Source organism: Xiphophorus couchianus, chromosome 11 (assembly GCF_001444195.1).
Source record: "Xiphophorus couchianus chromosome 11, X_couchianus-1.0, whole genome shotgun sequence".
NCBI lineage: Eukaryota > Metazoa > Chordata > Actinopteri > Cyprinodontiformes > Poeciliidae > Xiphophorus > Xiphophorus couchianus.
In genome coordinates, this window is record NC_040238.1 from 29228157 (window position 1) to 29246081 (window position 17925).

Here is a 17925-nt window from a genome sequence, read left to right on the forward strand (position 1 = left end):
TCTTCCTTTTTTCACAAAGGCATTTTTCTAAAACACATTGTTTTTTCCTGGTGGATTGCTATTCTTGGCTGCAGCCATCACACCCTTTCCTCGCCTCTGTCTCTGGGTTATTTTCCTTTCCCAACAAGAAGTCTTAAAATCAGGGTCAAAATCTAGAAAAGACCATCTAGAGTTCAGATACTGTTGCAGCACATATAAGGAGACATAAGAAACCTTTTGAAGAGACACGTTTCATAATAAATATTTAAGTCGGGATGTTGAAATAGTGTTACTGCAAGGTTTCTGCTGTGCACAAAAACCCTGTAGATTTACACTTGAATATGAAAACATTTGAGAGCTTTAATTTTTCTAAAAGTAAAAGATAAATTTATATTTGAACATACCAGACATTTTCACAGAAGCTGAAGACCTCTTCTACCACAACATTCTGAAGTATGGACATCAAAAGACAGGATCCAACCCTGACAGAAACGATTCACAGACTGAGTTTATTTAGTTGTAAAGATGTAATATACTGAGAGGGGAGGAGGGAAAAAGGCTGAGGAATGTGTTTCCCTCCTACATTACCTCAGCGAGAAGAGGGGCAGTTCCATGGGCAGGTGTTTGAACTGCTGGAGTGTGTGTGTGTGTTGGGGCGTGTGCGTGCGTGTGTGTCCATGGAGAATGGCCATTGTTTTTCATGGAAATATATGTAAGTATGCACAAGTAGGGGAAGAGAAATGACAACGTGTCATGCATAAAAGCAGATCAGAAGGTTTCGAGTCCTTCCCCCTCCTTGTTGCACCTTTTCCCTCTTTGCTGCGCAACATGGCTCAGGGCGATGGATTTTTCACCTCACATGCAAATTCCTCAACAAAACATGAGGTAATGCTTTAAAATGCTATTAACTCCTGTCAATATATTCCACATCTCCCGGTTTTAGGAGCAGCAATAAGGTTTTAAGAGTACGTAAAAAGTCATGTTTTTTGCAGAGTTGTCGATGGACTGTGGAATTCCTCAGGTTTGCCAGAAAATAATCAGTTTTAACATTTTGGACAGAATGTCTCTGGTCAGAAGTGGAAACCTGCAATTTAGACATTTGTGATGGAGATGAATTTTCCCGTTGAGGCCTGTCCAGTTAGAAAGGAGATCTGGTCACAGAGGGAGGATGTAATAATACCAGTATCTACGTAACCAAAAGTTTCTATGAAGATCTGCCAGAGTAGAAATATGTCTTGTAATCCAAATAAAGCAAACTTTAATTTCAGAAAAGACAACATCAGAAAATACAAAAAAAGCAACGTTTTTAAATTACGGTTTCATTAATTAAGGAAGAAAGCTGTCCAACTCAAGCTGACTGTGTGAAAAAGTTATTGACCCTTAAACCAAATTTTTGGTTACACTACTCTTGGTAGCAACAACTGTCATCAATCATTTGCAGTGATTGGTAATGGGTCTTTTACACTGCTGTGGAGGAGTTTTGGCCCACTTTTTTAACAAATCAGTTTAATGCAGTTTTATACTTACTTCTGTGTTCGTTGTAATGCTCATCTGGAACATTTTATGGAACAAATGATCTGTGTAAGGCCAGTTCAATCTGATTAAAGTCCATACTTTCACTAGGCTGGTTCAGAGGTGGGCCTGCTTTGTGCTTTGGATCATTGTCAAATTGATCTTCATGTCACAAACCGATTGACTGACATTGTCCGTTAGGATCTCCAGAGCAGTGTCTAAGAAGCTCAACAATGAAGATAAAGAACACTGGCTCTGTTTGGCGACTGTTCTGGAACCCCGGGAGATGAAGACGCAAATAAAGATTGTTCATAAAATGAAAAACATTACAACAGCATCCTCTTAATCAGACAGTCATACAATAATAAATTGTCTTCAGTCAGGTTTTTTTCAGATACACTGTAATACTGATCACTGCAGGAGATCAGCCCTTTTCTTATCCACCAGCATCTTTAAAAACTCTTTGAAAAAGGCATTATAACTGAAGTCACAATATTTATTTACACTGTGGAATTAATAAAGTATTTCTGAATCAAGTTGAACTTGACTAGATACAAAAAATATTTTTTGTTTACATCTGTTTATATTAACTTTGATGAAATCATGAGTTGAGTGAAATATCTTTCAAATATCCAGATTTTTACAGATTGAGATGATTATGCTGCATTAATATAATCCAAGAATGTGTTTCAGTGCAAGCTACGCTAACCTGCTCAGACATGCTACATATATAACATTCCTGTCACAGAGAGGCATATTTACCTCAGCCAGGTGGAAGAAAGGTGAAGAGAACAGATTGTAGCATTGGATAAATAACTACAAAGAATACAAAAAATCTAATTTATCTAGAATAGTTTGTATAACAGCTGCAGATGCAGAAACAAAGCAGAAAAAAAGGTGTGTAAAATGGAGAAACATGTAAGACTTGATAACTTTTCACCAAATAAGAGAGCCTAGCTAAGATTTGAACTTTTTTTAAATTTTGTATATATTTTATTTAAATTTTTATGCTTTTGGGCAGCTGCATATAAATACACACAACACTTTTTAGATATTTGTAAAAAATCCTGAAGCCAAAGTATAATTTTCTTCTATTTCACACTCATTGCCCCTATGTATTGGTCAATCACATAAAATACATGAAAGAAAGTTGGTTGTAAAGGAGAAAAAATGTGAAAAATAATCAAAGGAAGTTGTTGTGTGTAAGCCGTGTTATCATGAAAGCATGTACTGTCTACCATGTCTGAGATGTGTAAAAGACGTCAGATCAACGTTTTGACAACAAGCATTTCATAGATTTTAGAAGATAAAGGCAGGGAGTGTGTGCAGGAAATATAATTAACATTCTGTGCCATGTGGAATGGGAGGGAGAATACAATGACTGAATCTTTGCACCGCAAACTGACTGGAATTACATGTAAATTTTTACACACTTCGTTCTATAGGACAAAGGATATGCCAACCAAGGTGAAATCATGAAATGGACAAAGAATTTCATTAAATCTCTACTCATCATGCCTTTTCATGATGAGATGGTAAGATTAGCTCAATGTCAGTGTGTCCTTTTGTTTCCACTGCAGATTAACTGTCTTTTTTTTTTCTTTATCTTATCAGATTGTTTCATGCAAAAGATCCATGCTGTCAAAATAAAAGGACTTATAAAGGATGGCTGTGAGCTGTTGTGTAAACATAATTGTTTGTTTTTACCTGAATGAACAAAGATTGACAAACCATCCTGTGAATGTAGCATCTGAATTACACTCTACCAGGGCTTGCAATTAACTTTCCAACTTCTTTACAGAGATGCTGTTACATCTGATCCGATTCAAATATTAAACCCATTACTCTTATCAGGTGTTGTCTCCTAGGCTATAACAACATCAATTATAAAACCACTACTATAAAAGAAATCTGGAAAGGTAGCTGTGTAGAGAACTACAGATCAATCTTCAACCTTCCATTCACAAGAGAAAAGTGATTGAAAAATGTTCAGTTAAATACCTTGTTAGCAATGACCAACCACTTTGACATCTTTCAGTCCGGTTTCCGTTATCACCACAGTACTGAGACAGGCAGCCATCGTCAATGTCAAACTGTTAAATGACATCCACTTAAATGCGGACTGTGGAAGAACCAAGGTGCTGGTATTGTTGGACTTCAGGGAAGCATTTGATATTTTCTGACAAGCACTTTATAACAACGGTCTCTGACAGTATATAAAGTAAATGAACTTACATTGTATTTAACAATGCAGCAGGGGGTCTATTTCTGTCCTTACATGCAGTCCAGTGTAACTTAGAGCGACTCAGCATGCCTACTTCTGTTACATGACGGGCCTTGGCACATTTTGAGGTTTTTGTCTCCTTGGAGTCTCCGTACCGCGGCACAGGAAGTGAGGCAGCGCGGTTGATTACGTTTAAGAAAACATTTCGCGGGAGATTAGCTGCAGAGGGGTTGCCTGTAAACAGTGACGATAAAAATTACACTAAAGTCTTCACACAATGAGTTTGTGGCTGGATAAATATCGACCAACGTCTCTTGGGAAACTTGACTATCACAAAGAACAAGCGACTCAACTGAAAAACCTGGTGAGAGCAGCTAGCTGTTTATCCACAGGCTAGCTGTAGCCTTGGTAGCATTATGCTACCATAACAACATAAAAAAATATTACTACTGCTATGTTAACGAAATATTAACCGCTAAGTATATGAACTCTGAGCGTAAATTTAATGTTGACTACGTTTAGTAAAAGTGTAACTCCGGATATTGTTCCGTTCTAGAAACCTTTAAAGCCACTAGCCAGCTCCATTTGTTTTGTTGTAAACGTCTATTTATGCAAGGTCAAACCTATCCTTTAAAAACCAAGCTTCTCCGGTGACGTCACAAAAAACAACTGATTGGAAAGACAAGTAGTACTTGAGTCATTTTACAAGAGGCAATGAAAACAGTCAGGTGGAAAGTTTACACACGTCTATGGATCAACTATCTAAGGTCTAAGGAAATGTCATCAAGTCAAATACACAAAGGAATATATATATATATATATATATATATATATATATATATATATATATATATATATTGTAAGATCTTGCAGTGGAAATCCATTCTTCATTACCCAACAGTGTTTTTTATTGTAAATGTACATTTGTTGGTGAGGAAAAAAAATCATCCCTAGATGGTATTTTCACACTTAGTTTCTTTAATAAACAAGATTGTACAAACTATGTTAATATATAAAGATCTAAATGTTTATATTTTTTTATAGTTACTGTTGCTATAATCATAATGGAGAAACTGCAGTAAACCCAAGTGATTCGGTGGATCTGATTTATGTATTATTTAACAGTATTATTTCTGTCTATATAAATTTATTTTTTAAAATTAGGACACCAACAGGAACTAAACATTTTTTTTAATACTTGTTCCAGGTTCAGTGCGGCGACTTTCCTCACTTGTTGGTGTACGGACCATCGGGAGCGGGGAAAAAAACCCGCATCATGTGTTTGCTGAAAGAACTGTATGGACCAGGGGTGGAGAAGCTTCGCATAGAGCATCAAACTATTGTGGTGAGAGGGAAATTATTAAAACAAAAACACTTATAGACCCTGCAGTTCATGATGGGTTTCCAACACGTACAGTACCTGATCAAATTATTAATCATTTAATATTTAAAAATTACATAATCAGACCAAAATATAAAGTTAAGTGGAAATTTTTGAATTTTAAGGATGAAAATGACAATAATTCATATAAGGAACAAAAAAAAATCAGGCAAAAGAACATTTTTCCAAATCAGTTACTTTCATGAAGCTAACAAAAACTGCAGGTGTGCGTCTGAATCTGGTGAATTTTTGGTGTGGGGGTGGGGTGTTCTACTGCAGCTGATGACCTAATCATAACCCAACAGCTACCCTTACAAATTGTGTGGAAATAATGAAAAAAAGAATGTTGAAAGTTAAAAATATTAACATGACATCAGTCCTCACCTATTCTCCTTTCTGGTTCTTTCATAATTAATACGATTTTTATATCTTCACACCCTGAAGCTCCACTCTCCTATCTCTTCCCTGACGTGCTTTTTTCATAATAAAATAGCAGTTTTAGTTTATTTAAAAAGTAATAACAGGTTAATACATATTTAAATAAACCAACTGGAGACCTCACTTGAGCTTCCTCAGTCTCTTCACCTTTCTTCAACAGTATCACTATTCTAGTACTGCCATTCTCCTGATGAGACATTACACATAATATCTCATGTAATGTTACACATGTTGATATATATTCACTTGAAATGTTTGCTTTGTCTTTGACTTCAGGCTCCATCAAAAAAGAAAATTGAGATCAACATAATAGCCAGCAACTATCACTTAGAGGTTAACCCAAGGTAATATAAACTTCTAAATGGTTTAATGCTTCCTTTTTTTTTATTGGTGCCATTTTTGTTGCTGTTCAGAGAGAATACAATGTAACATGAAACATTATGTCTTTGTTGTCCAGTGATGCGGGAAACCAGGATCGTGTGGTGATCCAGGAGCTGATTAAAACTGTGGCCCAGTCCCAGCAAATCCAGTCCAGCACTCAGAGAGAGTTCAAAGGTAGAAGAGACTATCTCTGAGAGTCAGTGTGTGGAATAGAGCTATTGTGCTAAGAAAGTAAAGCTTCCTAGAAATAAGAAGACATCTCAAAAAAAGAATTTTCTTTTCTCCCAGTGGTGCTGCTTACAGAGGTGGACAGACTTACTAAGGATGCTCAGCATGCCTTGCGACGCACAATGGAGAAGTATATGACTACCTGTCGTCTCATTCTCTGCTCGACATCCACCTCGAAGGTCATCGGGCCGATCCAGAGCCGATGTCTGGCTGTCAGAGTTCCTCTGCCGAGCACAGAAGAGGTAAAAAGGAGCTGAGGGGCGGGGGGACAAACTTAATTAGAATACAATCATAGGGAAATGAGATTATAAATAGGATCCATTATAAATAGGACTTGGTCTTTACCAGCCTCTAAATTTGTCAAATTTGTCCTTATTTTGATCTCTTTTCTCCAAAGATTATTGACAAAATTGTTTCAGCAATCTTATATTTGTGTAACTTTGAAAACCTGAATAATTTTGTCAAATTCTTTTAAATTGAAAAGACATTTTCTTGGTAAAACTGATTGACTAAGTCTGAAATATGTCTTTTTGGATTTTTTTGCCATTGATTGTTGCATTATCTAGTCTTGAGTTAAATATTTCTAGTTGCCATCAGTCTTTCTAAGAAGTATGGTGTTAAAATAGTTTTTAAATATGCCTATAAGCCTCTCGTAATTTATTTGTGCCAAAAATCACTTCTCTAAGTCGTTTCTGATTTGTTTTCTCCTTGACATTGAGGTAACACAAACGTGTAAACTCTGGACTATTACCTTCTGTGATCGTCCTGTTTTCACAGGTGTGCAGTGTTCTGACGTCGGTCTGTAAAAAGGAAGGTCTGCTGCTGCCGCCTGAGCTGGCCAAGCAGATCAGCGAAAAGTCGGGTCGCAACCTCCGCAGAGCTCTTCTGATGTGTGAGGCGTGCAGAGTGCAGCAGTGAGTTGTGTTTCCGCAACAATGTTTTGCGTGAATATTTTGCAGAAATATATGCTCACGTGTCTCGTGCTGACATTCTACAGGTATCCATTCTCAGCAGATCAGGATGTGCCAGAGCCGGACTGGGAGGTCTACCTGAGAGAAACTGCTAATGCCATCGTCAGCCAGCAGAGTCCTCAGAGGTATGAAGGAAAATGTGTTTGTATACGGGAGATGTAGTCGGGTTTAGGAAGATCTGAGTCAGACTGTGAGATGTTCAAATGCAGGAGCCCTCCTTCTGTGTTTCAGGTTGTTGGAGGTTCGAGCCAGGCTGTACGAGCTGCTAACGCACTGCATCCCTCCTGATATCATCATAAAGGTCAAACCATGATCAATTCTTCTTCTCTTTAACATGAAATTTCAAACTAGTTTTCAAATTAAGAAGAAATTTACCCTCTGCTTTCATGTAACAGGGTTTAGTGGAAGAACTACTGAATAACTGCGATGGGCAGCTAAAGACGGAGGTGGCCCACCTGGCTGCTTACTATGAGCACCGACTCCAACTGGGCAGCAAAGCCATCTACCACCTGGAGGCGTTTATTGCAAAGTTCATGGCCATGTACAAGAAGTTTATGGAAGACGGCCTGGACGCCATGATGTTTTGAGTTGCAGAGTTTTTGTGCCATAATTTGGAACAGTTTATAGCAGTTTGGGTTTATGTAATTATCGGTAAATTCATCAGCATTGCACACAGACTATAAACCATTGAGCTTATAAAAATGGAAAACACAAGATGGACCTGGGAAGGCGGGGAATGTATTATAATGTTCAGAGAGGTTACAATAAATCACCTTGTTAGCAACATGTAAAGTCTGCATCTTCGTGTTACAAGTACCACTTATTCTTTAACTTGACACTGAAGTTCAGCTGCAGTTAGTTTAATAAATTAGAACTTAATTTATTCACAAATTGTGCTTACTCATAGCATGTATTACAACGGTATCTATAGGTCTTTGAGACACTGCTTAAATAACTAATAAATTACAATTTAAGATAAATATGTCAGCACCAAAAGTCTAACAAATAGGCATGGGCCAAGTACCTATATCAAGGTGTCCCATTGCTTAGAAAATGACCAGTTATGTGAAACTGAAGGAGCGCTACACAATCACCCATATGTTAGGAGGAAAATGTTTTAAAATTACAGTTTATGAGCAAAGACTTACTATTGCTAAAAAAAAAAAAAAAGCCATAAATTGTCCAATTTGCAGTTTGCTGCAAGCCATACAGAGGATACAGCACACATGTGAAGGACGTTCCTTGGGTCTGGGGAGACCAAAAGTCAAAGTGTTTGACCTAAATGCTACTCTAACACACCCTCTATACAGTAAAACATGGCGGTGGCAGCACAGCATCATGCTGTGATGATTCTCCTATTAAGTCTGTTCTATTACCGGTAATTAACATAAGCTCATTAGATTTGTATTACTCCAGAGAGCCAAATGCCATAAAGCTATAATAGCCCGTTCAGTCATTTGAGTAAATTGTAGTATGTTTATTCTACATTTTTTCTGTTTATGCGTGAAAATCCTAGCAGCTATGAATAAGTACAATATATTATATAACTTTAATTATGAAATTTCTTTTTCTGTTTCATATAACAATTATATGTATTAAACCTTTTTAGAAATTTTTATAAAAATCATGAAAACTGATGTTTTTACTCGCCTATGTGGATTATATAAGGGCCCATGCCTATAAAGCAATACCTAACAGTCACTTAAGAACTGTTGAACCAGCAGCCCGGTCTGCATCCCTTCCTCAGTAATACTCCTTGTGTCTCTTGGCGGTGTAGTAAATGATGAGACCCAGCGTAATCAGAACTCCTGAGCCCACTAGAGTCAAGAAGCCCACGACAGGCCTCCTGATGAGGATGTGGCAGCCGGAGCAGGGCTGCGGCAGAGCAGGACACTGCTGTAGAGACGCTCCGGGAATAGGGAACCCGTTGTGCTGGATGATGTTGTGATAGTTGGAAAGGGAGGCCTTGACGATGACCTCCTCGTGGACCTGACCGTAAAGGCCAAACCCCGGGTCTCGTTGGTCGTTCAGGGCGTAGGCAAAGTAACCCTTCAGGTTGACACCATCCAGAGTAAATGCTGAGTGTGACAAGAAAGTAGTAATCATGTTTTATTTTCCTTCCATGTCTCAATTATGCAGTAGTTTGTATTAGTTCAGCACATAAAATCCATAGGAAATGCAATAAATTTCTTAAGGTGTGAATACTTTTGTGAGGGACCATAACTACACAGCAAGCACCTGTTACTCAACAAATTGGTGAATGCTGAAGGTTTTCTTTGAGTCAGCAGATATCCATCAGGGGTCAGTTCCTGTCTAATTATTAATCTCTTCTGAGGCCAATAAGGGACATGATTCAGCTGTTTTAAAGGCTAAATATCTTGTTTAAATACATACACCAGTTAAAATATACAGTAAATATGTGAAAACTGCTTTATTAGTCCTACCTTTTAGTGCCTCGTTAATGTAGTTGTAGAGGTAATAAACTCGCAGGGAGTCTTTGAAACGGGCCGGGTCTTCCTGGACTCCATTAGCCATTACATAGATGGGTACATCACTGTAGTGCTGCTTTACCTTCACATAGAAAGAGCAAATGTAACAATCAGACAGTTCTTCATTTAAATGTTGTTATCCTCTGTGTATGAAGGCATTGCTAGGAACAAAGTCGCCCAGTATTACCCAGTTTAGAGCCTTCCTCAGCCCCCAGGGCACGACTGGCCTGGGAGACATGATCCATGTTGTGTCTATCATGTGCTGAATCTCAAGCATCTCTGTGTAGGTGTATCTGCTCACATGGTCACACAAAGGTCAAAACAGGATTCAGGTTTGTACTCCACTTTTGCTCAGTGTGCTTGTTTTAGATAAAATGTAAATGGTAGGAGCAGAAAAATGGTTTTAACTTACGAGTCTTCCTTGGCATGAGTCACAAGCTTGGTACTGAAGTGACTCATAGCGAAAAAGTCATAAGTCCCTCTGACCAGCTGTCTGTCCTCCGCATTAAAAACAGGCAATCTGTTTAAATAAGAAAAGAAAGAGCAGACAAAAGCGGTACCCATGGGTTACCTACATATAGTGTAAAGTTGCCCATTTTCTGCCTACTAGATTTCCACAATTCATCTGTTTGAATTATGCAATACTTCAAAATAACAAGGAGACCATCAGCAAGCAATAGCTGTGCTCTGATTTGCTACATGACATTCAAGAAACCTTTTCAGGTAACTTTGTCAAAGAAAATAGCTGCAAACAGCAAACATTTTTGCCTTTTTTCACATTTATTTGGGAAACCTTTATTAATGCATTGGTAGAATGTAACATAAACTTATTTAAGATGCATCTATCTTTCTGACTCACCAACATACCATTATTATTATGCTAAATTGCAGCAGTGAAACATGGCACTTGATAAATATGTCATGTACTACTGATGTCATGTATGCAAAGTTATTTACTTTTTATTTTGATTATTACACTTAATCAAAAACTCTATACATTATTGCTTAAAATAATTTTGAAGTATGTTGCAAGTACAGAATGAGAAACCTTTTTGTTCTGCCTCTTTTAGATTAACACTAAAAGTCTAGGAAGCTGATACGAGCTGATTAGTCCGTCTCGATCTATATGTATAAGTAAATAAAATGTATAATATTTAAAAAGATGATTCTTTAGCTTCCACACTATGCCTGGAAATGACATCCAAACAGCTAAAACAAAGAAAGAAGTGTAGTAACTTTTGTTTCGGCGGCATAAAATCAGCGCTCAGAAGCGAATGGGGGAGAGGCGACACTTTGCTATTCTATGCTTCATCCAATTTAAGAATTTGTATCCAGTCATGACCACACTGCAGCTAAAAAGGTGAAGAATAAAAAATGGGCAGGGTTTTTCTTTCTTCTTACTCAAGTGAGTTGAGCTGTCGCAGCCAGCTCCTCATTCCCATAGGATAATCGCCACTGCCAAAGATCGGCTCGGCCAGCCAGCCAACATTGAAATCCAAAACCCTTTTCGCCGGCTCCACGTCCTCTCGGCTGAAGGAAAATGCTGGTTCCACCCAGTCCATGTGCAGAGCCAGAGACACCTAGGAAAGTGCATAATTTTAACAAATAAATTTGAAACTTTAAAAGGCGAGTTATTTAGTGTTTTACTGACCTGTCCTCTTTGCGTATGTCTGAACTCCCGGTCGTAGGCGTGCCAGGCCAGAGCATGTGCCCGCAGCATCTGGTGGCCCTCTTGATAGCTCACCATCTCATCATTGGGTTCATTCAAGGTGATCCACATCTTTACATGGGCCCCCATTTCTCTGTAGCAAAGCCTGGCATAGTCTGCAAAGGCCTCTGGTGTCTTCCTGAGGAAAAAAATATGATATTGTCAGGTAAAACATCTGCAAGTACATTTTGAAACAAAACAAAATGCAAGTACTGCAAGGTTTTATGTGCAGTCTTGAAAAATTTGGAAAGTAGAAATTTAGCTTTTTCTTTTAACAACCCCCAATTCAGCCACCATGACTACCAGCTAGAAAGAAGCTAGAAGGCAGCACTCTGCTCAGAGTACAGTTACCTCCCTATTATGCTCCCATATTATTTAATATCTGCATCTATGCATATGGAAAAGTGCGTAACATATGATACTTATGTCTGTGGTTCTTTATACGCTCCATCTGGTATGGCGCATGTGTAGATTTAACTTTTTTCAGGATGAATGCGCGACTTTCCATCATGACAGTTCAGAACTATTCTGGTGCCACGAAATGGTGAAATATTATTAGCCGGATTAATCAGAGCGTAGATTAGGTTGCTGACAGTTGGACTAGATCCAAGCATTTAGCAGGTGGACATGAGTAAATCTTCATCGGTGCAAACAGAGAGGATTGGGTCTGGGTAGGATGACATTTAGTCAGGTTACAATCAGGTTATTATTGCTACATTTGAGTTGCACCCTTGTAAACTCTGTTGCATTTATTCAGTATTTTCTGCATATCAGAGGTTTGACACTTAGCTGGTGATCAAAGTCTGTGAACTACTGAAGCCCACATCACAGTATTGAAAGGAAGCTATGCACTAGTTCAATGACATAGTTTTTAAAATATCTGCATTGAAATAATTGGCTAAACGTCTCACCTGTTGAGCCACCTGTTGGCAGTGTCGAGCAGGGTTGGCAGGTTGCTGCGCTGCCGGGTGTGGTGCCAAAGGGTGACCACAGGTGTGACGTTGGCCTGCGCCAGCTGACGGGTAAAGCAGCGGTAATATCCCAGCAGGGTGGTGTTGGGATAAGCCACGTCACCTGTAGGCACCAGAGCAGACCAGTTGAGGGAAAAGTGGAAGTGGTTTACCCCCACCTGCCTGATTTCATCCACCTGAAACAAGGCAGGAATAAAAACAGTCAGTTAAGCAGATACAGTTTATAACATTTTAAGGTTAACCTTTTGTTTTGCAGTTATTTATCTCAATTGACAAAGTCAAGCAATAATAAATGTCAATACTACACAATGCGAGAAAAGACAAAGATAAAAAACTGTTCTCCGAAAACAACATTCAAACTAATCTAACATTTATGACTTTCTGTACAGTCACTTTAAGGCAAGAAGAGACAAATCAGCATCAAAATGCTCATGTAAAACACATCCAGGACTCTGGATTTATTTCTCAGTTTAAAGCTGGCCAAATGGGAGACGTTTGGCAGGCTCACCTGTTGCCGGATTGTGGCATAATCAGCACAATGCGTGGCTCTGTGTAAAGGTGGTGCACTGACGCCCTCCAGCTTGATCAGCTCTCCGTTGTTGGAAATGTTCCACAGGTAAACATTGGGATCTGCAAACTGGGTGGGAGTTGTCTCCACCTATGACACAAGGACAAACAAACACTAGTACAAAACCACACATGCTTACTCCCGGGTAATACACACCACTGCAAATAAAGGCCAAATAGGATAAATCGATGACAGCTGGTCCAGTCCTGCTTAGCCAAGCTGCCAAAATGGGAGCTTAGGAGGTTTATGATTAAGAGGATCAGATGTTTTTCCTGCAACTCAGCTGGACTTCAAACCAAGAAAACTGCAAGCTAAAAAGCCATATATTTATCATCACAACAGCTTCAAACCAGGATGATGCAACAAAAGTGGATTTGGAGTAAAATACTCGTCTACCTACAGTAACAATGTTTGCGTTTTACCCAATATGAGATCCACAAAGGAATCTTTGAACCCAAGTTAAGAAAACAGTTAATATTTCATTGAAGTCCCATTTCTTAGGAAACATTCTTGCTGTGCTATGTTCCAACTGCACATACTTTAACACACCTGGATGGAGTTGGCCGATACACCCCATGCAAAATCACACGGAAACATTCCTTGTGCTGGTCTGTTCTCTGGAAGTTCAGGGAATCCATTCTTATGGATGACGTTTCTGTAGAAACGATGAAAAAATATTGAAATGTTTCAAATCGTCAAACAAATTTGACTAAAACAAGTAAATCATGATTGCATTTACGATCCAAACTGACCTGAACGTATTTGTTAAAGCAAAATGTACTATTATTTCATTAGCTTATCCAGACCTGACCAGTGTATCCTGTAAAATCAAGACATCCCCTTTAAAGAATTAAAATACTAAAAGATCTTCCAAAGCAGTACATAAATAACAATTTAAAGAATATGCAGACCGCATTTGCCTCAGATAAGTTAATGATTCAACAATAGAAATTATATCCATGGCAGCCTCAGCAGTGAAAACAACTAGTAACCAAAAGGAACACAAAGACCGCCTCACATTTTCCAAAAGAATGTCTGGACTTTTGTAAAAATATTCTGCAGAATAAAAACACAAAAGTGGAACATTCTGGAAGATGTGTGTCCCGATACCTCTGGTTTAAAACTAACACGTTTCAGAAAAAGAACAAAATACTGACAATCAAACATGGTGGCACTGGTGTGATGGTCTGGGGCTGCCTTGAGGCTTCAGGACTGGACAACATGCAGTAACTAATGGAACCATGAAGCCCATACACACTTGGGTTCTACTGCAGAACAATCATCTCAAACATCAGCAGAAACCCTCTGAATTTAAGGTTTTGATTTTGGCCTAGTCAAAGTCCAAAATTAAATCTTTTTAAAAATCTGGGGAGTGACCTGATACTGTTTATATTTGTCTGGTATTAAAATGTTTTTGATGATCTGAAACATTTGAATATGACAAAAAGCAAAAATAGTATTCCTTCAATCAAACATAAGAGAATCCTTATGGAACAGCTTAAGCACAAATTGAATCATACATATTTCACTCGTTCAGTTATTTCACCAAAAATAAAAAAACAATAATTTCCATCCATGTATGTAGGCAACCTGTAGAAGGTAGCAGATGTCTTTGGCTCCCTCTTCATGTCAGGAGTGTTGAAGTCAACGTAGTACAGTCCACGGCGAATCCCATATTCTCTGTGCCACTCAAAGCCGTCAATAAGGGACCAGGCTGTGTATCCAATCATGTTCACTCCATCTATGATGATTGCTGGACAACAAACACATCAGAAAGGAATATTATTTAGTTTATCATTAAATAAGTGGATAAATAAAAACTTTTTTTTTGCTGTTATCAGGAACAAGTGGACTTACATTTAAGTGCCTCTGCTATGAACCTCTTGAGGTAGTACATGTGTTTCGGGTCTTCTGTCTTAGTGTTCCCAAGGACGTACCTGTCTCAAAAGAAAACTTGGCTCAACACTGCCAATGTAAGACATATCCAAGCCCTCAAATATTCTGCTAGAGAAAGAAAAAATATCAGCATATAATGCCAACTCACCAACCACTCTGCACCACAAAGATGGGTGGTTTGTCATACTCTGCATTGACCCAGTAGAGAAGCATCCTCAGGTCCAGGTCCTCAAGCTGCCCAAACTTCAGGCTATCGTTGATGAGCTGGAAGCTCAGCGTAGCCCCATGGGAGAGGGCGAAGAAGTCAGCAGTTCCCCTCACCTGCTCTCTCTCCTCCTGGGTGAAGGACGGCAGGCGCGAGCCGAGCCGCTCCCTCATGCAGGGAGGGTAGTCTCCATCTGCAAACAGCGGCCGGGCAAACCAGCCCAGGACGTGGTCCAGGGAGCACTGGCACTCCCGCAAGCTCTCCAGGCGGGTTCGGCGGGGCTTGATCCAGTGAGAGGCCAGCGCCATGGAGAGCTTTCCCTGCTGCCGAGGCCGATAATGGCGGTTGTAGAGATGCCAGGCAGCTGCATGAGCCTGGAAGACAGAGAGATGCCAGCATCAAGTAAAGGCAGGAAACCTACTGAAATCTGTTAACTGTGAAATAGTTAACAGATTAGCGAGAAATGTCACTAATATAACTAGTGGAACCAGGTAACTGGAAGTGACAAAATTAAGTGCTGCAATGACTAGTGCACTCTTGTTAAAATTTTGTCATTTCATAACCAAAGACTTTTGGTTTAAGATTTAAAGTGATAGACCAAATACAGAAGTGTATAATTTTAGTGAGAGCAAAATGACACATGCCTTTCTTTGTTTTTCTTAGAAATAAAAATATATTGGGCTCTTTGTGACAGAGATGTTTCAGTCTTAACTTAAAGGTAGGGACTCTGCCACACTCTTCCAATCAATAGCAGTGTCTTTCATTTCTACTTAGAAGGGGGTATTTTGTTTGCTGTTTGCCTTTTAGACCATGACACTTAAAGTTTCCCCGAGTTTGTTCTTTCTTCTCCAAAAACTATTCAGTAAAATTTTTTATTTAACTGTTGTAACAGTCTGTGCCAGATAACATCTTTATCATCTTTATTGTTAGGTGGATGTATCAATAACAACCTCAGTCAGTCTGCATGTAGAGCATCTGATTGCAGCCATTTTTAAATCTTGCCACAGATTCTTATTTAGACTTGAGCCGGTCCAATATACACTGATTCGTCTAAACCTTTCACTGTGGCTCTGACTATATGTTTAGGGTTGTTGTCCTGCTGGAAGGTGAATCTAATGTCTTTTATCCTCCAGGATTGTCCTACATTTAGTCCCATCCACTGTCCCGTCAACTCTTACCAGCTTCCCTATCCTGGCCTCAGGAAAAACATTCTCACATTACAATACTGCCATCCCCATGTTTCAAGGCAGGAATGATGTTTTCACTGTGCAGGGTTAGTATTTCTCCACTGATAGAGTTCTGCATGTAGGCCAGAATATTTAATTTTAATCTCATCTGACCAGAGTCCTTTCTTTCACATGTTCGTTGTGCCTCTTATTCGGATTAGTAAACTGCAGACAGGACTTCTTATTGCTCTTCCAACCAAAATTGTGTTTGGACACCACTGCTCATTTTCAATAGACATTTTTATTTATCATAGATAAAAACAGTTTTTTGTGCTTTTTTTGTTTGTTTTTTCCAGATTTCATATTCCTCCGTTTTGTCATCTTTTGATGTATGGTACATGTCATTTCCTCTCATAAGCAAACTTCTTGGTTAAATTAAAGTGATATTAAACCTGGTAAGACTATGTAAGATGCAGTATGTAAGATGTTAAGTCATAAATATCTTTAACCAACCTTAAGCAAGTTGTGTCCAACCCGAAATGGGAGATCGGGGTCATTCTTTATCCCGGGAGCGACCACCCCGGTTCCATATCCGTGCTGCGCAACCACAAACGGGTTATCAATAGTGATCCAGTACTTCACGTCATCCCCAAACTCATGGAAACAGAAATCAGAATAGTCCTTAAAAATCTCCACCAGCTCCGGGTTGCTCCAGCCGCCCAGGCTCTGCTGGAGGTGTTCGGGTAGGTCCCAGTGGTAGAGGGTGACCACCGGCTGGACGCGGATCTCCTTCAGCCTCTTGATGAGCGTCCGGTAGTAGTTGGTGCCGATTTCGTTGTAGCTTCCGCGCGTCCCGTTTGGGAAGATTCTGGACCAGGAGAGGGAGAACCGGTAGTGGGTCACCCCGAGCTGGCGGATTGCTCTGATGTCAGCGTGGATATTGTGATAGCTGTCGCTGCCCACGTCCCCGGTGGCCATGCGGTTCCCGCCGCGCGTAAAAGTGTCCCAGATGGAGAGCCCCTTACCGTCCTTCTCGAACGCCCCCTCCACTTGATACGCCGCCGTGCCCACCGCCCATATGAAGTCGCTGGGGAAGTTATCGTAGAGGAAAGCCTTGTCTCCGGGGTAGGGGAGCTTACTGAAGCGGCCCCACGTCTTCAACCCAGCGTGGGGCTTCGCGTCTCCAGAACTAAGGGCGAGAAATGTCAAGAGGGCGAAAAGCCCACTCATGATTTCTGATCTTAGTGACCTTCACCTCGCTATGCTTGGAGACTTAAACAGGACTGTGCGCAGAGCAGTCAGTCAGCTGTGAACCCCTGCATGCCTCACCAAATCTGTCATTTATTAACGAGAGCACCTGACGCACGAAGGCCTGCAGGCACAGCATGCTGCTGAGGGCCACAATGATCGATGCTTCAGCAGGGACACATCAGTAATCATTTAAGACGCTAATTTGATTCATTTCTTCCTAAATTATTATTCTAATCGAATTAAATCATAATTTCACACATCAGGAAAAATGAGCCCCTGGCGTTGAGGCTTTCACCGTGGTAAACAGCTCCATTAAGCTAGCCTCAGCTGGCAGATTATTTCCTACCTGCATTCTAATGCAACATAAAAATAGAATCCATCTGCATTTCCATCACTGGTTCTGGTTCGCTCAGGTTGGCAGATCACTAAGTGCCCTGCTGCACCATTCTCACATCAGGCCCTTATCTTCCTGATTATCACTCGGTTGCTTGGAAACCCAGGCCTCTTCCATACACAGCTTCCGAGGAAGAGTGGGAGTCTGTTTGTGCTAGAATCAA

At 39.8% G+C, this 17925-nt stretch overlaps 3 protein-coding genes across 4 annotated transcripts in view; 1 reads left to right on the forward strand and 2 right to left on the reverse strand.

Moving 5' to 3' along the window:
- stard13a (StAR related lipid transfer domain containing 13a) overlaps positions 1-457 on the reverse strand; it is a 58074-nt gene extending 57617 nt beyond the window's left edge. For both annotated transcript variants that reach the window (XM_028031569.1, XM_028031568.1), the window contains exon 1: positions 384-457. The gene's annotated coding sequence lies outside the window, so the exon portion shown is untranslated. The remainder of the gene's footprint in view (positions 1-383) is intronic.
- A 3414-nt stretch (positions 458-3871) lies between these two features.
- rfc3 (replication factor C (activator 1) 3) lies at positions 3872-7900 on the forward strand. Its single transcript, XM_028032392.1, has 9 exons — positions 3872-4079; positions 4923-5060; positions 5811-5878; positions 5992-6089; positions 6204-6385; positions 6921-7057; positions 7141-7239; positions 7346-7415; positions 7510-7900. Exons 1-9 carry the CDS (start codon positions 3993-3995, stop codon positions 7699-7701), a joined length of 1071 nt encoding a protein of 356 aa, XP_027888193.1. The 5' UTR covers positions 3872-3992; the 3' UTR covers positions 7702-7900.
- kl (klotho) lies at positions 7833-17439 on the reverse strand. Its single transcript, XM_028032391.1, has 13 exons — positions 16631-17439; positions 14895-15325; positions 14708-14787; positions 14441-14603; positions 13400-13505; positions 12791-12940; positions 12223-12458; positions 11255-11450; positions 11005-11183; positions 10016-10123; positions 9791-9896; positions 9559-9685; positions 7833-9192 (listed from the first exon to the last, which is right to left on the reverse strand). Exons 1-13 carry the CDS (start codon positions 17345-17347, stop codon positions 8858-8860), a joined length of 2934 nt encoding a protein of 977 aa, XP_027888192.1. The 5' UTR covers positions 17348-17439; the 3' UTR covers positions 7833-8857.
- Positions 17440-17925: the final 486 nt, after the last annotated feature.

Excerpts from the sequence above, each read along its gene's own strand:
- rfc3 (XM_028032392.1), top strand. The coding sequence starts at position 3,993 with ATGAGTTTGTGGCTGGATAAATATCGACCAACGTCTCTTGGGAAACTT. Across the intron at positions 5,061-5,810 it reads TAGAGCATCAAACTATTGTG|GCTCCATCAAAAAAGAAAAT; the intron begins GTGAGAGGGAAA and ends CTTTGACTTCAG. Across the intron at positions 6,386-6,920 it reads CTCTGCCGAGCACAGAAGAG|GTGTGCAGTGTTCTGACGTC; the intron begins GTAAAAAGGAGC and ends CTGTTTTCACAG.
- kl (XM_028032391.1), bottom strand. The coding sequence starts at position 17,347 with ATGAGTGGGCTTTTCGCCCTCTTGACATTTCTCGCCCTTAGTTCTGGA. Across the intron at positions 15,326-16,630 it reads TTGGACACAACTTGCTTAAG|GCTCATGCAGCTGCCTGGCA; the intron begins GTTGGTTAAAGA and ends TCTGTCTTCCAG. Across the intron at positions 13,506-14,440 it reads ACATCTGCTACCTTCTACAG|AAACGTCATCCATAAGAATG; the intron begins GTTGCCTACATA and ends TCGTTTCTACAG.